Source organism: Sciurus carolinensis, chromosome 8 (assembly GCF_902686445.1).
Source record: "Sciurus carolinensis chromosome 8, mSciCar1.2, whole genome shotgun sequence".
NCBI classification, from domain to species: Eukaryota; Metazoa; Chordata; class Mammalia; order Rodentia; family Sciuridae; genus Sciurus; species Sciurus carolinensis.
In genome coordinates this window covers 51,590,942-51,614,151 of record NC_062220.1, presented here as the reverse complement: position 1 = coordinate 51,614,151, position 23,210 = coordinate 51,590,942, and the positions used below count along the sequence as shown (strand labels likewise).

At 35.7% G+C, this 23,210-nt stretch overlaps 1 protein-coding gene across 2 annotated transcripts; it reads left to right on the top strand.

The window, feature by feature from the left end:
- The first annotated feature begins 5,132 nt into the window (after positions 1–5,132).
- On the top strand, positions 5,133–15,371 carry Cldn12 (claudin 12). 2 transcript variants are annotated; one of them, XR_007109791.1, is made up of 4 exons: positions 5,133–5,663; positions 7,308–7,395; positions 12,083–15,070; positions 15,163–15,371. XR_007109791.1 is itself a non-coding variant. In XM_047560946.1 (3 exons), the coding sequence occupies exon 3, from the start codon at positions 12,116–12,118 to the stop codon at positions 12,848–12,850; it is 735 nt and encodes a 244-aa protein (XP_047416902.1). In that variant the 5' UTR covers positions 5,133–5,663; positions 7,308–7,395; positions 12,083–12,115; the 3' UTR covers positions 12,851–15,371. The 2 variants fall into 2 exon arrangements, 1 of the variants encoding a protein (XP_047416902.1); XM_047560946.1 differs by having other exon boundaries at positions 12,083–15,371.
- Positions 15,372–23,210: the final 7,839 nt, after the last annotated feature.

Here is a 23,210-nt window from a genome sequence, read left to right as displayed (position 1 = left end):
ACTGAGTCAGTAATGCCACAGTATCACTCCATGATTAACTGAAGCATTCCATTACTCATTCTATGACTTATTAAAATATTCCATTTCTTAGTGTTTTCTAGTTACTGAAAGTGTATTTTACCCTTTTCTGACCTTTGGATTTTATTCTAAACAAAAGGGGGAAATGTGGATTCATTTTTTATTTTATAAAATGGATATTTAGACTGGGATATAGCTAAAAGGTAGTGTGCTTACCTAGCATGTTTGAGGCTCTGTAGAGTTTGACCCTTAGCACTGAAAACAAAAAAAAGGAAAGTTGATTTACAACCAAATCTTAATTTACATTATCTCTGATGCATTTTATTTTGTCTTTGTGTAAGTCTTTTCATTCGTTCCTTTCAAAATGCATTATTTTTCAAAATATATGCTGTTTGGAATACTTAATCACTTTATTACTAAATAACCAAACTATCAATATGCTATGTACAGCAAATTTTTACTGAGTCCCAGTAGTTCTTATAGAACTTGTTATATCGGATTTATTTACCATCATGAAATGCAAGTTCACTAGCAGACTCTCAAGTAGCATATTGTACTGTAATGTAAACAAAATGCTAGAATACTTGTTACATTGCACTTTTTGTGATATACAGTCATGTGTTGCTTGATGACAGGAATCTAAAGAAATTCATCTTTAAGTGATTTCAGAATTGTGCAAACATCAGAGTGTACTTAACACAAATTAAGGTGGCTACAAAGTAAATAGATGATATAATCTTGTGGGACCACTGTCATGTAGTCTGTCCATCCTTGTAAACTTTGTTATATGACACATGACTGTAAGCATAGTATTAATTTATTGTAGCAGGATGAACTTTATTTTCTTTTTTTGTTGTTTTTGCAGTACTGGTGTTTGAACTCAGGGCCTTGTACATGCTAGGCAATTGATCTAACACTGAAATACATCTCTGGCCCTTTTTAAATTTTATTTTGAGATAGAGTCTCAGTAGCCCAGGCTGGCCTCAAACTGGCAATCTTCCTGCCTTAGTCTCCCACTTATTTGGGATTCTGACTGTACCACTACACCTGACTTTATTTTCTTTTAAATGGTAAACCTACATTAGTTAAATAATCAGGGGGAAAGTTTGCTTATATAATGGGATAAATTAGGTCAAGGGTATTTTATTTCAGGTGTTATCCAATTAGTTTATATAAAGTTATGTTTCCTTTGAGCCTCGTGCTGATTTGCTTTGCAAAAAGTAGTAAACAGAGATTCCTTTGAGGTAGTTAATGAAAACTACAGATTTTTTTCTTACTAAAAAATTTACATGAACACGTGTGTTTTCAAGCAGTTTCATAGTTTGCAAAATTCAGATTAAAAAAACAGTTAACAAAGGTAAATTCCATTCAACATTCATGAAGGTACATTTAAAAAATAATGTTTCAAAGCAATAGCACAAGTGCACATACAAACTATAGCTTAAAAATAAAATTAGCAATAATATAAATACATAAAAGACATATTTTGCCAAAATATGTCAACATTTTGTTTAAAGACCAAATAATGAATTGAATTTATATTTTTAAATCCTTAAGAGTATATCAAATTTAGTTTAAATCTGTCTCTCCTTGCAGAATAGACAAGTAAGAGCAAATCCAGAAATTTTGTTCAAGTATGTGAACTGTGCTGGCAATCATAATATCTAACACAATAATGTTGCCATAGGCTTGGTACTGTGCTGAATACATTGCATATATTAATTCACTTAACACTATATTACCTTTTGGTCATTTATTGTTTTTAAAATTTGGGGGGTACATATATGAAGATTGAGTCTAAAGTATTTGATAGCTTCTTAAAAGGCATTTAAAAAATTGTCTTTGCTTACAAAATTTTAAAATTTGGAAATTAAGGAAGTGAGATGAGCATAACTGACACAAAGTGTCAACAACATACTATAAATTTTTACTGCACAATTAATGATTAAAAATAAACACCGATTTTTTTCCTTAGGTATTTCATAGCTCTGATATTCTGTTTGAGCTTGGCAAGTAAAGTATTAAGGGAAATCTCTTTAATCTTTGAGTAGTTGTTCATAGTTCAAAGAAAATAAAAACAAAAAGACAACAGAAATGAGAAAAGGACAGAGGAAAAGAAAGAAAAATTTGAATGTTGGAAAGTTGTAGTATGTCCCTATGGAAAACTCAGGAATAATACTCGGTTAACTACGGTAAGAATAAAAAAGCGAGGGACAATTTTAGCTGTTATTTCTGACCATGACCATCCCCTAATTTTAAGCAATTCTGATTTTTAGAAATTTTTGCTTGTAACCATATGATGTTTGCTTAATTAATAATTGTTGGGTACATGGAAGACTTTGGAGGAAGTAATCACCTTTGTACATATTATTAAATTGTTTATAATAGACATTAAATTCTTTGGGATGCCCAGATACCAAGCTCTGTGAAGCGTAGCTTTTATGTGAATCATGTCCTTTGAAATACTTGGAATTTGAAGAACAGGATATGAGATTTATATTATAACTAATTTTTGGACGACATATCACAAAGTAGTTTTTTTTCCCATTTACTTTGTAAACTGAGTGCATTTAAAGTTGAAAGCAAAGGACAAAAGCTTCCTTTGTTCATGACCCATATTCCAGTATGTCTTTCTGAAATTGCCAATATCATCTGATCAATATCTTCATTTTTTTAATTGGTTGTCAAATATTTTTACTGGTATTATTTCTATATAAAAGACTATATAAAAAAGAATTGTATAATTTTCTTTAAATTTTAATTTTATATTAAGAAAAAGGACAATTACAAAGCTAAAATATACCTTCATTTTTATTTGTATATGGTTTGCTACAAATTGAGGGAGATGAGGAGTATTTTAGATCAAGAACAGATGTTAAGTAAAAGCTTATGACTTTGGGTAGATTTGAAATAGGATTAAATGAGCAGAGTAAATAAAAGCCCCTGGTCAACTGAATCCTAATGGGGAAATAAGAGTACTATATAATGATGAATCCTCAGTTTCAAAAAACAAACCTTTCCTGGAAGGTTTGTTTTCTTTCAGGTCAAGAAAAATGGTAAGAACAAAATAATGAGCACACATAGTCTTTACTATAAAAGTATGAACTGGAAAACCTGATACGCCTCAAAGAACTATTAATGTAATAATGCCAAATTATAAGACATTCCTTCAGAAGATTAACACAAAGGTTTCTCTTTTAAAACTGGGGGAAAATAGTGGTAGTGGGTGTAGTAAAAGAAAGTTTTAAAACATTTGAAAACAATTACAAGCAAATTCCTTCGATTACCCTAATTATAGGAAAATCTTGTCATACAGTTTCTTTCCCTTCTTCCACTCTTCCCTTCTCCATAGTAATTTTATTAAAGAAGACAGAAATGTGCCATGATCCTACCCATGGAGTAGTATACTGCTAATTCCTAGCAGTTTTTTAAAATATAGGTACATTGATTTATCTTATAAGCAAGCATCAAGGACAGAATTTTTTAAGTTGAGACAGGGTTTCACTATATCACCCAGACTGGCTTAGAACTCCTGGACTCAAGTAATCCTTGCTCAGCCTCCTGAGTAGCTTGAGACTATAGCCCAGCTACCTAACAGTTTTCAATGATGATGTTATTTGTATTGCTGTACTGGCAATCAAGCCCAGTGCCTTGCACATGCTAGGCAAGCACTCTGACGCTGAGTTATATCCCCTGCCCTACCAAACAGTTTTTAAGTGATATCTCACTTTTTAAAATACTCGGAACTTTTTAAATCTTACTTTATTAATTTTCTGGAGCTAACATAATCACAGACTGAGGGGCTCAGACAAAAGTATTGTCTGTCAGCTCAGGATGCTAGGAGTCTGAGATGAAGGTGCTGGCAAGACTGGGTGCTGTTAAGGGCTGTGAGAGAAGCCGTTGAATGCCTCTATCCTAGTGGCTGATGGTCTGCTGACATTCCTTGGCATTACCCTAATCTCTGCCTCACCTTCACATGATAGTTTTCCTGTGCTTTTTGTCTCTTGATTACTTCTTTTTAAAAGGACATTAGTCATTGGGTTAGGGTCTACCTTAATAATCTCATTTTAATTTGTTTACTTCAAGACCCTATCTCCAAAGCAGTTTGCATTCCCACCATCCATCTGCTGTTGCAAGAGCTGGCCTGGAGTCCAGAACCTGAATCCAGGTATCTTTTCACTACTCAATGCTTTATTCCTTATTGTTATAATTCTCAGTCAGGTTTTGGAATTGGATTGTTCTGGCCCTAAATAACCTTATTCATTCTCTGAAGCAGTATGGCAAATGAGGAGGTTAGCAGTGAACAGATAATGGCCTTTTTTTTTTTTTTTTATGAGCAACAATCCCACTGTTATTAGAGCAACATAAAATGGAAAATGCTAATGTATCAGACTGTTGTAGACTTCTGTATATTTATTTTCTATGAGGGTTAGTATGATGTAGCTGTACGGTTACTACAGATGAGACCCCTGAGTTGCAGTTTACTTAATTTATCCAAGGTCATAAAGGGTTAGATTGGTAAAGGGATGGGTGTAATCCTTTATTTTTGTGTAGACTATGGATTCTTTTTCTCCTTTTTATTTTGAAAATTTTCAAAGCTGCAGAGAATTTGAAGGACTAGTGCAATGAACACTCATATGCTGACTCTTGAGTCAACAGTTGTCAACATTTGCCACATTTTCTTCGTGTGTGTGTGTGTGTGTGTGTGTGTGTGTGTGTGTGTTTGAAAGGAGAGGGATATCACTTGGAAGTAGTAAACATCTAACACTTGAGCAACCTTTTTCTTCCAAAAATAAGATCAATGCTATATAGGAATCCTTTAAATTCAAAAGTTCTTCAGTACAGGTCTTATGCATAAGAGAATCCAACAAAAAAAAAAGTGGGGGGGGGACAGCTGAAATTTTGTGGGACAATAAATTTATTTTAAAGATCTAATAACTAGCTAGATGCATGACACTTTATTGAGTTTCTTTTAATTCCTTTTTATTTTTTCCAGATTTTTATTAATGCATTATAGTTGTACATAATGGTGGCATTTGTTACATATTTGTACATGCACATAATAACGTTGGAGTCTCTTAATTTTCAAGACAACCGAATGATGTAGGTAATATTATCCTCATTTTTACAGATAACCTCAGGTAACTTAAGAGGTAGCTTTCCCAGGACCACTCAATCAACATATACCAGAGCCCAATACTAACATAGGCTGTATGGTTCTGGAGTTTGAACTCTTTTCCAGGGGGGTGGGAGGTTACGGATTCAGGAATTTTTGCTGACATTCTACGGGCAAGTCATATTTAATAGGAAATACTGGCTTGGGTAGTCAAAACGATTCTCAATTTTGTTTGGTGTAGCGCGCGCATTTGTTTTAAACCCTTAACCCAAATCCAGAAGAGAAGTGCCTGAGGAATCCGGGAAGGCGGGGCACGTTGCCCACGGTCGGCGGCCCGGTGCATTCTGGGAGCTGTAGTCCCAGGCGTCCAGGACTAGCTTGTGCGGGGCTGCGGGAGAATCTGCCTTTGTTCCCAGGAGCCTCCGGGCGGCTTCTTCGCCGGGAACGCACTTCCGGGGACGCGGAGAGGGAGACGTTCCAAGAGGCTCTTCTGTGTGGGCGAGTGAAATGCCCTGGCTGTGAGGAACAGGTAGGTGTGGTCAAGAATGTTCCAATTTCGGAGTCTTTTGCATAAGTAGTTGGGGGTTTTATGTAAAACAACTAAGTCGAAGGGAATCAGGGACTTTGGAAAACGACCACAATTTGTGGACGTGAAAATCGAGTGAGGAGGGATTTGATACAGCTTTAAAATGTTATTTTGTACGGTGGGGTATGGAAATACTGCTGCTGGAGAAGCTGAGGGCCTGGAGCTGGACTGGCTGGGGTGTGCGGTGCGGAGCTGCAAGTTGCTATTTTTGAATAACCAGCTGAGGCTGGTTGTGTAATGATGACCTGCTCGCGGTTCAAACCCACTCAGTGTTGCAGGGATGGGCTTGCTCTTGAGAACGTCCCCAGTCACTGTTGCGGTCTCTTTCCATTGGCTCTAACTAGGACTGCTCACCCCCACCGCGCTTTTCCCTTTCTGCCCGCTGTGGGCGTCCTAATGACAAAACTCAAAGGGAGGGCAGGGAAGGTAGGTTACCCAGGGAGCTTGATTTGCATTTCTCCAGAGCTCAGGTTCTGTGTTGGAAGGGACCAGTCTTCTAATTAGATAACGACCAGACGTGGTGTGCTCCCTTAAAGTGATTGTTCGGGGATCCAGTTGTGTGTTGTTTATTATAAAACGATTTCCTCTGACTTTGGAGTAAGCATTTATGCTTGTTAACAACTCAAAGACTCATAGGTGAATGAGGAACGGGGGAACTTGATTGAAATCTCTGCCTTAAGGCTCATGATAAACGCCTTAATCCAGGAAATTTGATATACGTTCTCATTCTTACCCTACCTGTTTGAGAGATAGTATTTGAAGAGGACATTGCTGATTGTTAAGTAGAGATATGGAAACATCCTAAAATGGCAGATTGAACCACTAGTGGAACTATAAACTAAAAAAAAAAAAGGCATTCTTGTTGAAAATTGCAAATTTTAGGATGCACAGTGCAGATCTTCTTAAACCAAATAAAGGCAGAGGACAGCCTTGTGAGTGCAATGATTGATGACTTACTGTTTCTAAGAAAACCCAAATTACGGGTAGAAAGGACTGCCAGTGTTGAAATAAAGAATTAATTTAACTGCAGTGAGACATATGTCTTTTATAGCTGTTCCCTGGAATTGTCCTTGAAAAAATCATAATGGGTTTGTGAATTCCTAAAGCTCTTAGTTTTGTTGTCTTAGCCTTTTAAAACGATGTATTTCTTTTGCTTCCAATACAACTGTATAGTTTCCCAATCCCTTTTCATTGTAGTCATGAAAAGGATCTAAAAATATTAAATATTGATCATATATTTCCAAGGCACTAAAGTGATTTTTATCCTTCTCACATCACAAAATTAAGTTATTATTTTTTTATAAAACATAACAATTTATGAATTTAAGAATAGGCTTTTTTTGTTGTTGTTTTGGGTTTTGTGTGTGTGTGTGTGTGTGTGTTTAAACCAATGCTAAAGGTTTAACCCAGGGCCTTGCACAGGCAGGCATTCTATCATGGAGCTACATCCCCCTAAATTGTCTTCTCGGTATAACATTTCATTCATTTTGGGTGATTGCTAATTTTTTTTTCTAATTCCATATGAATTCAAATTGAGTTTTTAGAGAAGTACTATATTTATTTGGGGGTATTTTTCCTATTTCCTAGGCCCAAATCATTTCTACTGTATGTTCAGATGTACACGGTTTCTTCTCAGTTGACTAAAGCTGTTTTTGAACTTCACGTGCCTCAAAGAGTAAGTACATCCTTTGATTATATCTTACTTCCCTTCCTCCTGCTACCTCAGTTAGTTATGATGCCTTTTTCCCCCTCTTCTTAAACCAAATAAAGGCAGAGGACAGCCTTGTGAGTGCAATGATTGATGACTTACTGTTTCTAAGAAAACCCAAATTATAGGTAGAAAGGACTGCCAGTGTTGAAATAAAGAATTAATTTAACTGCAGTGAGACATATGTCTTTTATAGCTGTTCCCTGGAATTGTCCTTGAAAAAATCATAATGTGTTTATGAATTCCTAAAGCTCTTAGCTACTATTCCTACTCCAGCCTTCTTTGAACTCTTCAAAACCACAGAAAAGATGACCTTTTGAAAATGTTTTTATTCAAAATGATATCTTTGATAACATTTAATTGTGTACCAGATTTTATCCATTACTTCTCTGAAAATCACTGTGGAACAGATAGTCAAAAGACAAATGTGAAGTGGTTGTTTTGAAACTGTATTTATTTGATTTGGTCAGTAACTACTCCAAAGAGAATGCTTTGTCATTGTTGTTATGACTGTAATCATCTGTGGTTGTTTGCTGAGGATCCAGAATAAAAGCATATTCTTTCCTGAAAAAAGTAAATAACCTACTACTAATTATTACAGGCTTAAATTTCTGACTGTTTCTGGCTTTCAAAGGGTTTTACTATTCCCCATCTCACAACCACCTTATGGGACATTTTACTGATTAGAAATTTCAAGTTCAGAGGTCATAGGTAACTTTCTCAGTTTGTAAATGACAGGTTAGGACTGGTATTGGGGTCTTTGGTCTCCTGGATGACAATACCAACCTGCCTCCCAGATGGAAACAACAAGCCCACACATCAGTATAAGTGATTGTTCAGGGATCCATTTGAAAACTGTCACCCATGGCATAAGGGCTCATCAGATTTGCTAAAGCAAGGGCACAATCCATAAACAGCTTGGAAGCTTCATAGCACAGGATGGAATTGTTCCCAGTGAAATGAATGAACTGCTAGTAAAGTAAATTTGTAACTTTTTGCAGTATCCAGGCCATGGATCCTCTGTTTGCTCCCTCATTCATTCAGTAAATAAGTGAGTGCCTTCTGTGTGCTAATTTTGAACTTAATAAAACAACAAAGGTATCTCTGTCCTAAAATTCATAATCTGGTGGGAAAGAGGAATACCCACATGAGGAATTATAAGCATGATCATTGCTACTAAAGAAAAAGTACAAAGGTGCTACCATAACATAACCTGGGGCAGGGGAAGGAAGGGGAAGGTTTCAAGTAAGCCTTCTTGAAAACCAGATAGATGAATGGATGTTAGCTAAGCAAAGGATAAGGTGGGATTAAGAAATTTCTAAAAGAAGAGTAGCTTGTGGGAAAGTCCTTACCCAAATTAGGAAATGGGAAATTTGGCTGTATAGACTAGAGTATAGGTGGGAGAGCAGTGCATAAGAAAGCTTGAAAATTCGGGCAGCAAATAGATGGTTTAAATTATGGGGAGGATTTAAAATTTTAGAGACTATTCTGCTGGAAATGGGAAGCTATTGAATGGGAAGAAATGGAGTGACATGATCAGTTTTATATTTGAAAACAATTACATAATTCTCATAATTCACAAGCAATTAGAGATCTTTTTACTCTCAAGTATGAACACATCCTAATCTGGAAGTCAATTACCTTTCAGTTTTAAAACACTAAACATATTCCTTTCCCAACTATTCCATTAGGTGTTATCCCTCTAATGGGATATATGACTTACCAAATCATAGGTATGTGGAATTAATAATAGGGCATAAAAAAATAAAGCTACCAAAGGAAGTTATAAGGAGCTAGACATTAGTTCTAGCACCAGGGTTGAAATTTAGCTTAGGAATTGAGGTTAATAATATTCTCCTGGAAAAAAATGCCATAGTTGGTCTTTGTTGACTCTGTTAAATAAAACTTTCAGTCAGTTCCAAAATCAGAATTAATGCTTCATCAACAGCAAGTTCAGAGAACTGATGTAATACTTCTATTGATGTGTTGCAGGATCTAAACACATTTTAGTACTAAAATAAATAGGTCTACCCCTGTTCCTTAATGTGGCATTATTATTATTCTTTCCCAATGTAAACATTGTAGTCTGTAGGCTAGGAGTTATAGGAATGAATTTATAATAATAAAGTTATTTATCCTGATCTTGTTTCTTATTGTCTTTGGATTGCAGTTTATAGAGAAATCTCAATTATATTCCCTGCCTCTGGAAAGAAGAAGGAATTGTGATTGGGTTAGGACTTTAAGTAAGTTATCCTGAAGCTTTGAAAGAAACAGAGGGAACCTTTTTCTTATGTCTCCACAACTTTGATCAAATCTTCATTCTCCTTGCTCAATCTTTCTCTAACCCTGGGTGGTAAATTTTTATGAACATACACCTTATTACTTCACTTAATACCTAACAGTAATCACTTATTATGTAGATTCTTACAATTGATTCATATCAGCATTTGACTTTGCATTAAACAACATATTCTTTTTGACTGTTAACACATTAGAAGCAAGGTCCAACTCCCGGTGGTCTCAGTATTTTTCCAGAACCTAAAAGAGTTTTGTATATTCAAAATACTTAGCACAACATAAATACTCATTGAATGAATGATTGCTTACTCAAACCTATTTCCTTTTTTAGTTGTACATTACCTATGGCCCACCATTGTGAGTTGCTATGGTCTTGGTACAGGGTCTGCTACTCATTTATTTAAATATTCCCTAGAAAATACTTACATGCCAGGCATTGTACAAACCGCTCACAGTATATAGGGGAGACAGATGAATGAGCAAAAACTCATTCATTCAGGAGACTGAATTCTGGAGCATGGCATTATTATTATCCTTCCCAATGTAAACATTATCAAATCTGCACTAGTGTTTCCATGACTGGAAAGGTCTTTGGCTGCTAAAAATTAAACAAGACAGTTTTCTTCTTGTTTGCATGAAGAAAAAAAAGTTAGAAATATAATTCCTTTGTCTTTTCATTCATAAAACTTTATTACACAGTTGCAACCTCTGATAATACTGACAGGTAACATAATAAATAAGTAGCAAACTAATATCTGTAAAAGAACTTAACACTAACCATGTTTAATTTGAGGACTTTTAATTTGAGTTCATTTGTGCTTAAACTGTGCTTTTATTTGTATATGTATATATATAATTTGAACATATATATAGGCATATAATTTTTAATAAAAGTATTACTAATTCATAGGTTGGATTAAATATGTAGCTAGCATTTCCTAAAGAATGTGTGTCTTCCCACTGGAACAGGACAATCATATTCTAATCCAGTTTGTTTGCAGTTTGGTCATGGCTGTCTTTCTAACCCTGACCTCCTGGGAATGCTACTCCACCATCTCAGTAGATCATATTCGATCCTGCAAAAGACAGTGGATTTTGTAAACACCCATACCATATCCGGAAGTAAAAATTATTCTCAACCTTTGCTATTGTGCTCTGATCTAGAAAAGTAAATGTGCTGCCTTATTAAAGTAGTTTGAGTAAGATGCTGGCTTATAGATTATCATATACAAAAAACATAGACTTTTAATTTGGAATGAGAGAAAGGCTAAGGTACAGTTTTTTTTTATAATAGCAGAGACAGGTGTCATTACTTCAAAAATCTTGGCATTCATCTTGGATGAATAGTAGTTGTATAATGTCCACCAGGTGCTGTAGAGTACTCTGAAAGCACTTGGGTCCTGTTGAATCATCCAGGAAGTAATTGAGCAGGATAATTTTAGAGACCCTTATTCTCATCTTTTCACTTTACTCACTCATTGGAGATGAGTCCATTTATATTTAATAATTTTCCAGTGTACTCAAGATGTAGAAATGAGATGAACTTGCTTTTTCTTATGTAACATTTATTCAACAAATGTTTTTTGAACTTCTTCAGAGTGAAAGCACTGAGCTGATCTCCAAATGTTAAGTAAACTTTTGCATAGCACAATGCTCCAGACAGTTTTAAGTACTTGACATTATATTACCTTTGAACAACTGTGTGAGTTAGGCACTGTTATTTTTCTCCAATTTACAGATGAGGGATATGAGGCACAGGAAAGTTCTGTAGCTGACCCCAGGTCAACTGGCTAGTAAGTATGAAAAGCTGAGGATGAGAACCAAGCATTCTGGTTCAGAGGCAGCTCCCACCCACTCTGCCTTTGCCTTTTATGAGCTGCTTTCATCTTTGTTTTATGTAGTCTCATTTTTCACTAGCACGAGCATTAGAGTTTGAATTTGTAGTGTTTGCAGCTAATTGATAGCTGATGAGTGTTCTTGCCCTTATTATATGTTTGAGTGCCTGATACCTAAAATGATTGATATTTGTGTGTTGAATGGATTATTGGTAACCAAGAGAATTTTAGGTGTGATCTTAAGATAATTTGACATCATTGTGGTCGCTCCTCTGAGTAACTGTGAAGAAAAATACTGACGACTAAAGATTTTATATAGTCAATGGAAACCAAGCATATGTGTGTGTGCCTGAGGTCACACACATATCACACATATGCATTTATACTGTACAGAGAACAAAGAAATTTCCCCTTTCACATCAACATTTCCTCATTAGATTTGTTGCTAATTGGTACCACCTTTTCTGCTATAATCTGCTTTTGTCCCCTCATGCCTTTTCTTCTTGTATGTCACCCTACAGTCTGACTGAAAGTACTGCACAAGCCTGCCTGCCATGGGCTGTCGGGATGTCCACGCAGCCACAGTCCTCTCCTTTCTATGTGGGATCGCCTCAGTAGCAGGCCTCTTTGCAGGCACACTGCTTCCCAACTGGAGAAAATTACGACTGATTACATTCAACAGAAATGAGAAGAACCTGACTGTTTACACAGGCCTGTGGGTGAAGTGTGCCCGCTATGACGGAAGCAGTGACTGCCTGATGTACGACCCTACTTGGTACTCATCAGTTGATCAGCTGGACCTGCGTGTCCTCCAGTTTGCCCTGCCCCTGAGCATCCTGATAGCAATGGGTGCCTTGCTGCTCTGCCTGATTGGAATGTGTAACACAGCTTTTAGGTCCTCCGTGCCTAACATCAAACTGGCCAAGTGTCTGGTCAATAGTGCAGGCTGCCATCTGGTGGCTGGGCTGCTCTTTTTTATGGCAGGTAATGTGAGCCTCTCTCCATCCATCTGGGTTATCTTTTATAACATTCATCTGAACAAGAAGTTTGAGCCAGTCTTTACATTTGACTATGCAGTGTATGTCACTATTGCTAGTGCTGGAGGTCTTTTTATGACTTCCCTTCTACTGTTTATTTGGTATTGTGCATGCAAATCTTTGCCTTCTCCTTTCTGGCAGCCATTGTACTCCCATCCTCCCAGTATGCACACTTACTCACAGCCCTATTCAGCACGATCCCGTCTCTCTGCCATTGAAATTGACATTCCAGTAGTTTCACACACTACCTAATGGGGAGATAGTTAATTGTTTAAAAAACAAACTTGTAGCCTCACTTTCTCCCCATGTAAAGATTATATACATTTTCCTGTGTTCCTAACCAGTCATTGAAGCCAAATTTGTATGTCCTGCTAGAATAAAGTGCTGCTAGTTTTTATGAGGAGTAAATTACATTATTTTCAATGTGAAACATTCCTTTTATCTTGCTTCTTTTACTGGAAGGGTTTTTAACTTCCTTATTAATATCTGACCAATTATTTAAGTGGAAAGGACTTGTGTCACAACTGTGGCGATTTAGAACAACATGGCAAAGAGTGATGACTGAGAAGCTGTTTTATACAATCTTTATGAGTATTTTAGATTGTATATCATCCCTTTTCTATAATACCTTATATAATACTGGGAAAAGAAAGACAATTTGAAATATAAGAAATTTCCTCCAAATGAGGGTAATATTTTAACAGTAGTCAATAATTTACCAGTTTAAGTCTTCAACTTTATTTTGGGGGCTAATTGTATTGAATAGTCTTCAGTGTGTTAAAAGATTATTTTCTTTTGCCAATTCCTTATCTTCTACCTCATAACCAATGTTTTAAAGTAAAATGGATTTTAAGTGATTTCATAGTAAGACTAACATTTTAAATCCCTATTAGTTATGGATAACATTTAGCATTATTTTTAAAGTTAATGATTCCATAAATTGCTGAAGTTAAAATATACCATGTGACAGGTTGGTGCTTCCTCTGAGGCAGAAAAAAACTTTTTTCCACATACCATCCTTCAAGCTGTACTCATGACCACATATAATCAATCTCTTAGTGGGTAAGAGAAATTGAAAGATTGTTCAAACCTAATGGTTTGTTCTCTTTTAGATGTAAATGGTAGGGGGCATGAATCTGTTCTTCAGCACATTAGAGATTCACTCTGCTGGTTGCTCCTTGAGTAAGGGGGTGAAGTAAGGGATGCCTTTGCTGTGACCATGTTCGCCTTTGATTCATTTCCTGCCCCCATCATTGATTATTTCCTTGAGCGTATATCTCTGCCTAACACTTTAGTAGGTGCCTTAGAAGATACGTGAAAAGTAGGAGATCTGATCCCATCCATGAAGAAATTTAAATCTTATAGAAAAGATCAAACTGTTACCTGACAATTTGGGAACAGTCTGACTTCATTAGCAGGTGGCCTTAACTTCTCAGTCATTGATCCGGGAATATATATATTTCAGCCAGAGATGAGACTTGCTGACAAACAAATTGTATACTACCAGCATATCCCGGACTCTGAAAATTTGCTTTATTTCAGTTCATTGAATACTTAGGGCACCTACCTTAGCCTACATGCTGTGATAACACTATATCAGATTCTTGAGAATGGGCAAAAGTTGTAGAGAAATTTAAGTTGTACCCTTTCCATCTCTGAAAGTATGGTGATGTATTAAGGAGGGACAGGTATTAAAAAATCTCCTCTGATGCAGTATCAATTAGATGAAACCATGTTAACACTAAGATAACACTTAGAAATTCAGGGATATTGGGTCTTTACCCCTATGAACTTGAGCTGCTTATTTAGTTGGTGTGATTTGCCACATATAGCATTATGTTTGCAAGGATTTTATTAACTGTTAAAGATTTTACAAACAGCTAGTTATATGGTAAACAGATTATTATGCATCTTTTACAAATCTGAGAATATGATTCCGATATTTCTATAGATTATATATAGAGACAGAGAACTTTTTTTTTTCCTAATTCCAACACTAATTTATGTATATAGAAATAAATCCATTTGTGTAATTTTTAAATGGCCTCAGTAGAAAGCATGCAAAGCTATGGTTTTTAAATTGTGGCTTCTGATTTCTCTCAGTTCTCATTGTTTTCATTCTTCTCAGATGTAGCTAATCTTGATCATTCCAAGACAATGGAAGGTGGAGATTAATATTAATTTTCCCCTTTTGCTAATTAATTTCAGTCTCTTATCTTACTCAATTTTGGTTCATGAGGATCAAGAATTCCATCACCCCTTGGTCTTTGTATTAACAATGTTAAAGAAAAGTAGACTAGATAGTTTTTAGTTCCTGGAATTAGAACTATAAACATTGAGAATCCTTTGGCTTCACAATCTGTTGTCACAAGTGAGTATTTAATTGTGGATTCACTTGGCAAAAGAAACAGCTCTTTCCTTATGTCTTTTTAGTGTTTCAGATTTGCTGTTTTTTAAAGCCACCAAAGGAAAGTAAGTATTTATAGTTCATTTTAGTCACTCTTTAGCACTCATCAGGCTATCATTGTGATGGGGAATAATTTGTTGTTAAATTCCTTTTACAGAAACTGACTTGGATAATACCCTTAAATGTTAGGTATGGTGCACCAGATTTGGTTTATCCAGCTATGGGAGAAAAACAAAACAAGAACCTGAGTTTACTTGTACATATATATGCTATAATCGATAGTATGTTTGCTGTAAACTGCAAGGTAAAACCTCAATAAAAGTGTACTGTACTTCATGATGTTTATTAAAGATGTATTTTTACAAGTTTCTGCTTCCTTTTTTTTTTTTTTTGGTGCTTTAAGGTAAAATATTTTGAGAAATGTTTCTCAAGTATATGTAAATTCAAAAAGACAGTCCCATTTAATGCTTTATAGAATAGAAACTAGAAAGGCCTTGGAATACGTGGAATTATTATTCTACAAGTATCAAGACCCTTTATCCAAGGAAGCCATCGTGGACTCAGTTTTTCCCAACTCCTACAAAAGCTTTATATGACTACAGCCTTGGCCTACCTCTTAATTCAACCTAATTGAAAGACTCAATCGGGAAGAACAGGTGTTTCTTGACTTCATTGATGTATTTTGAGTTTTCCTTGTTCCGTATCAGAAAAGATCTCTATTGGAGAGTCCTGAATATTTATTGCCAAAATTCAGTGAAACAGTATAATCTGAAGTAGAGAGAGAAGGAAGATCTGAGCTGAGACTGGAAGCAGAGTTCTAATTTTGGTCAGGCATGAGTGGCTGCTTGTATTACCCAAGCAATAAATTGAACACTGATCAGACATGGAGTTCAGAAGTTAATTTGCAGTCAGTCTTATATACACGGTGGTTATATTGTCCTACAGTTATCAAGAACAAACCATTCCTATTTTTAAAATGCATAGTTTGTTTTTAACTAGCCAGTTGCATCTGGGGTCCAGTTGTGTGCCTTTAGGAAGAGAGCACAATGAAGTTTCCCGGGTGGAAGAGGAAATAGCTCATGCTAAGACTCATTAGCAGTTGAGTTGACAAGCTTCCCTCTATAAGACAAACAGCAAGATAAAAAAGCCTGCAGTATTGGTTGTGAGATAAGTGTTGGGAGAAGGAAACCAAACTACTTCACTATTATATTTTAGTATGGTGAATTTAATCTGATTTCCTAACACTTGGCCAAATCCAATGGCTTCAGACTCCCAGAGGGGACACTGAACTCCTGAGTGGGGAATAAGAGATTCATGGAAGAAAAGCTGATCCAAATGGAGAATCATTTTCCCCTAGACTTTATGTGCTTCTCTCCCCACTCAGCCTGTACAGTTAGGCACTAAGTTTGAAAACCATAAATGCTAAAGTGGAGTAAGGAAAGGCTTGAATTTTTCAGCAGGTGGAACCACAGTGCCAGTGGTCTTAAGCTAGCTTTGACAGAGAACAGAACAGGAATTAAGGAAGTCCTAACACCTTGTATTAAATGAGGATTATCTATAGCTCAGCTTGAGTCAAGCAAAATTCTGTACCCTTAAAAGTGATACAGAGGACTAGAGATGTGGCTTAGTGGTGGAGTATTTGCCAAGTCTACACAAGGTCCTAAGTTTAATCCCCAGCACCACAGAAAAACAGAAAAACAAAACCCATTGTGAGGAAATAATGTCAAGCTAAATAAATCATGTTTAAAAAAAAAAAAAGTGATACAGAGAAAGAATGATGAACACAAATTCACTTTATTCAGAGAACTGAAGTATGCATTAAGGAAACAAGAATCAAAATCTAGTTTTGATTAAATTGTAGATTTAATCAAAAGATATTTCGAAGAAAAATGGCAAAGAAGAATGTTGTCTGTCTTATCCTTATTTTTAACCTAAAACTCCATCGTTATCCATCACCTATCAAGAGACTGGCAACTTGTCTATGTTTATGTATTTGTTTTTGATTCCACAGATGCTCGAAATCTTTGTTAGAAGCAAAAGCACTCAGACTGCCAAGAGAAAGTAGCAGTGCTTCCACGGTGGCACAGACATGAATCATAGCAAGGACAAATAGAAGCATCTCCTACAGAGTCCCAAGTCCCACTGCGACTGACTTTTGGAACATGGTGGAACATGGTGGCAGGGCAAGCTTCATGAGCATTATACTGGTGCAGTCATAAAGGATTCTGCACTCAGAAGGGCTCTGCCCTTGGTTTAATATTCTGCGGTTGCTGTTTTAAAATTCTTAATTTTTGAACAAGGGGCCCTGCATTTTAATTTTTCACAGGGCCTACAAGTTATGTAGCCTGTCTTGTATGAGGACGCTCTGGGAAAGACATACACCAGCTTTGGAGTAAGGCAGTCTTAGATTCTGTCCAAACTGCCTCACTTGCTATGCAATGGGAAGTTTACTTACACACTGAACCTCAGAATTTCTCTGCAACAAGGACAGTAACATATACCTCCTTGAGTTATTATTGTGAGGATTAGACACTGTTGTAAAGGAATGTAAGTAAAGTACCTAATACAGTGTACCCAACTATACTACAATTATATTATTGTATATTGAACCCCAATTGATGTAAGTGCTATTCATAAAAACAAGTATCTTGAGAAAAACAGGCCTCTCTCTTACATTTCACAGGGAGCTATAGACTTATATTGTCACTACTATTTTGCCAGAATCTTCATGCTTTTAACTACTGCAGATGCAGCCATTGTAAAAACTGAGAAAATTAACAGTCCTCTTAGTCGTTAGCTACTTTTTGTAATGTAGTTATTTTTTTCATGATTCTACACCAAAAACACAGAAGTCGATGAATTTCCCTGATGCTTCAAGAAGGTATGAAGGTGACTAGAAGATGACATTTTATATTTATATGAATTTATATGTATGTGTGTATATATATGCATATATATCCTTTATAATAGCCTAGGACAAAGGATTTTTCCACTGTTTCTATTATCAAAGCAGCAGGTCCCTTCTCTTTTTAAACCAGTCCCAAAATAGTTGCAGGCAGAGAAATATACTTTGTTGTTCATTTATTTCAAACAGTGATATTAAAGCTCTGACTTACCCAATCCTTAATAGACTTCTGTAGTCCACATAGTAGGAGAGGACAGGGAGCCAAGGCAGGCACTGATGTGGGGTTGAGATGATGTACTTCATCACATGAGATTATATCTAAATACAATCTTTTTTCATTTTTCATGAGAGTTGTGTTTAAGTTTCCATGAACACTGAATTAGCAAACAACCCTGGCTATAGGGTTAGCTACCTGGGAACCTCTGGTCAGAAAATTTTAAGCAATTGATCAGTACATAACCTAATTTTATGTGCATTTCTGTTTAAAGATACTTTATTGAATGTACATTGTTGACGTGTGTGTGTGTGTGTGTTATATATATATATATATATATTTTTTTTTTTTTTTTTTTTTTTTTTGAGACAAGGTCTCACTGACTTTCTGAGGCTGACTTTGAACTCATAATCCTCCTGCCTCAACCTCCCAAGCTGCTGGGATTACAGGCATGCACCACCATGCCTGACAACTTATTAATACTGACATTATAGCCAGCAGGATTGTAACTCATGACTGAAGAATGCTTATCTAGTACATGCTTTCATCCTTCCCCCCATTAGGCACATAATAGTCTGCTTGGGAACACTAGACAGCACTTCTAAACTAGTTTTTACAGCAATCAGAAAGAAAGAAAAAACAAAAACTTGAAAAATGTGGCAACTAACCAGACCACAAAAAAGATACTTGTTTTCAGCATAAGAGTTGAAACAAAAGGGCAAGAGTTGCCTTTGTAGACCTCAACTGGAGCATGCATGTCAGGCCATTCAGGTTTTTTGCAGCTCTGCACATGTCTGAGAGTAGTCACGAACGCACAGTGGCAAGTACTCATTCTGGGGTTACAAGAAGTTTTAGTAAGTGAATTTGCAAATACAGAATCTACAAATAATGAGGATCAATTATATTCAGAAGTTAAGTAGTGATTCCCCTACCTTGGTGGACTTGAAGAGAAAATGAATCTGGTGTGGTTAAAAGATGAACATAATTGATTACATCTTTCCTATCATTTTCAAGTAGGATACAGCAGAGAGCACATGGAATTGGGAGAATTGAAATCACTGTAGTTCCAGGTCTTTGTCTTACTGTGTAGGTATCTGAAACTCTGTTTCTAAGTTTCCATATCTGTAAATTGAGACCAATAATCTTCATCTTTCTCTGTCAGTGTGGTCACAAGAGTGCAATAATTTTTCTTTAAGGTCTCTAATTTGAGACTGGGCATGAATGAGAATTTTCCTTTGCAGATTTATTTGTTCTCCCAGGAAAAAAAACAGACCAAATTCATGCTAATATTGGGATTTGGATAATGACTATGTTTTCATTCAAAATACCTTATGCACCCAAGGAAGCCAAATACAACCATAAACATTTTCTGTTTAAACTGTCTTTCCTAAATAAGAAAAAAATAATGAATCATTAGTTATTTGACACCCTCTCCCCAGGCTTCTGCTAGTATTTTAAGAGGAATGAGATATAACCCTTCTGACATAACAAAGGGGCCCAGTGAGAAGTTGGCTGTGCTGTGATGGATAGGACTTGGGGTAGGTGGAGGAGACACCACAAAAAAATCCACCCCTCAGCCAGTCTTGGGCCCCTGTACTGTTCTTTTATACTGTTAAGTTAAAGATGTAGCCCTAACCTTTTAGGTCTGGGGCAGAAACTATGGCACATGCACATTTGAGCCATGGTCCTGGAGGATTCATTCGTATTTCATCAGTTGTTGGCCCTGTCTCCCCTAAGGATAAGCATGAGCCTTCTACTTTGTGGCCAGGAGGAGTGGGGAATGACTTGGGTGGGGGAAGGGGGCATTGATGCAGTAGTGAGAGTCCACTGATTATTTAATATTTAGCTTAAAGGACCAAGAGTGGACATCGAATCCAGGCTAAGAGCCACATCTTCCTAAGGTGCTATCACCCCTCCCCATCCCTTTTCCTGCTTTGTTTCATTCACAGGGAACCTTATTATTGCTTAAAATCCAATGAATCTTTAAATTTTTCAACTATAGTACTTGAGGGGTCACTGCATTCAGAGGTATTTTACAATTGAGTATACCACTCAAAGATAGAAAATTCTTCAGATCCTCAAAATGAATCTTCAATATTAGAGATTAGATTCTCTGATGCTCTTATTTCTTTTAGAAGCCCTTAATCACATCAGACGGACCTATCAAATTTTAGGCTAAAGCATATGAAGTCTGAGTCTTTATGAGAAAAACATTTTTTAATGATAACTTAAATATCACTTTGTGAAATGCTGTTTTGCAAAGTACTATATTATTTGGCCAAATAGTCATGTTTCAGAGTTGTACTTGGTGGCTTGTATAAGCACTATTTATTGTAAAGTGAGAGACTATATATCTAAAGTTCTTTCCAATTTCCAAATGTAGTTGATATGCCTGACTACACCTTTATTTTTATTGAGCAATCATGACATCTAGTGGTTAACCCAAGTAATTCCAAGGAATGTTTCACATGTTTTTCTTAATTCATTTAAACATGAAAACTTGCTATTCAAATAATAAGACATATCTTTGAACATATCTCTTTACATACATATATAGGATAAAGACCAAAAAATAGAAGTCCTGAGTGAAAGGATATGCATATTTAGAATGTTGCTATTGATTGTTCTCCTTCCAAAGACTGTTGTGCCAATTTACCCCTTCCACTGTGATTAAATTCTTCACATCAGCCCAACAATGGGACTTGATAAGTCCAAGTATTATCAAATGTGTTAATTTTAGTTTTATTTTTCACTTCTATTAATAAGGTGATTTTTTTGTTGTTGATTTTGGCCACTTGCATTTCTTTATCAGTGAAATGCCAACTCACATCTGTGACTCATCTTCTAAGATTTCCTGGTTCATGAGCAGTTTTTGATTTATAATAAGTTTTTGCATATTACAGAAATTAGTAATTATCTGCTTTGCATTGAAATCAATAGTGTTTCATTTATTGTTTATACTTTGTGATTGTTTTTCATTTTGCTGTTTTAATTTTTTGTATAACATATATCAGTATTTCCCTTTATAGTTTTATTTAATGTCAAATTTAAAATGTCCATTTCCAGCTGCAGAGGGAAAAAAATTTTGAAAATCATGTGTACTTACATAACATCTTCGTGTATATTAGGTATAGGTTAAGTTTGAATTTTTGTGGATTTATTTTTCATTCCCTTTCATCTAGCTGGCATTTTAATAAAATAAGAAAAGGTAGGGATACAACTTTATTTTTCCCCTAACAATGTAAAGGAGATGTTAAATCTAAATATAACTGTTAAAAAGATTGAAGAGGAATCTACATAGACTGATGAGAAAAGATTAAAAAATATACAGAGTAGAACAATATTGATAATATATGTAGAAAAAATTAATTCCCTAGAAAGGCACAGAAAATGTCTGAAAGGACACTACATACATGTGTACACATATAACTATTATGAATTATTCTAAGAGGTCCATATAGGATATTGGCAACATAAGCAGAGTTTGACTTTTGTCTCTTTACATTTCTGTAGTACTTGAACATATTATCATGAACATGTATTATTTATGTTGGGAAATTTTTAAAGAATGTTCAATAACATGTGAAGATACCATAGTTTGGTTCTGGAATGTCCCCCAAAGGCCCATGTGTTAATGGTTTAGTCCTTAGATTGGTGCTTTGGAGAACTGGTGTAACCTTTAAGAAGTGGTGCTAGTGGAAGGTTTTGGGTCATCAGGGATAGCCCTTGAAGGGGAAAATGAAATCCTAACCTTCTGTCTTTTTCATTTCTGGCCATGAGTTAAGGGCTTCCTCTACCATGTGCTTCTTCCTTACTGCTGACCCAAAAGCAATGAACCAGCAACCATGAACTGAAACCTCCAAAACAAGAAGCTAAAAGAAAACTTTTCCATTTTTAATTATCTCAGGTCATTTTTTTACAGTAATGGAAAACTGACTAGCAGCTGATAGTTAGAATCTATAGTTAACTGGAAATAGAAATTATAAAACAATAAGTAAAACATCCTACTTTGGAAAAAGTTTGGTGGGATATATACCAAAAGCATTAGCAATGACTTCAGAGTGGAAGAATTTGGGTAATTTTTATTGTTTTCTTTTGTACTAATATCTTTTATAAATACTTTATAGTGGGCATGCATTATTTTTGTGATCAGAAAAAGTTTTAAAAATTTTATTGTGGGGCTGGGGTGGCTCAGTGGTAGAGTGCTTCCCTAGCATATATGAGGCACTGGGTTCAATTCTTAGCACCACATACAAATAAATGAATTAAAGGTCCAACAGAAAAAATACATCAGGATTTATGGATTTCTGTGTATAGATCTCTGTAAGATACTTTAAATTTTATGTAGCTTTTGTTTGTCTTTCCTAAAAGCCTTGCACCACTTTTTTCTCTTTTCCCCCACTCCAGTTACCTTTTTCATCCTTAAAATGTTTAATTCATCAGGTATTACTTATAAAATATGATGTACTTCATTAATACCTCTAAAAGAATAACTTTCTGGTTCATGGAGCCAGAAGATAATTGGATACAAAAGTATCTGACCCAAAGGTTATTTCTTTCACCAAATGTCAATCATGTAAATTTAATCCTTGGATTTCTCATCCATATTTGACTAATTAATTTTTATTTTATGTGAACTAAGCAGCAAATACTTCTGAGGTTCTTCAAATTCTTTCAAAATTGTTTATATAATTATTCTCAACCTTGTTTCAGAAAGGATTTAGGGTAGTAAAAACAGTAAAGTTTAAAAATAAATATGAAATAAAATGAGTGAGTGAAGAAAGCAAATGTGAGAAAGGAAAATGTCACAGAAGGAGAGAGAAAATAAAAGCATAAGATGAAATCTATCCGTAGGGAGAGTGCTAGGGGTCAGCACTCCCCTTGAAAGGGTTCACTAGGTTTTCTAAGCAACCCCTTAACTTCCCTTCCCACAAAGAGACATCAGAATTAGAGTGGATCAAACTGTCCTGAGACTAAAACCAGAAGGAAATTACTCTAGTGCATGATGTATATGCAAACAATAATAATGACAGCAATATCTCCTGAGGCTTCCTATGGCTCAAGTGCAGTGCTAAGCTCCTTAAGT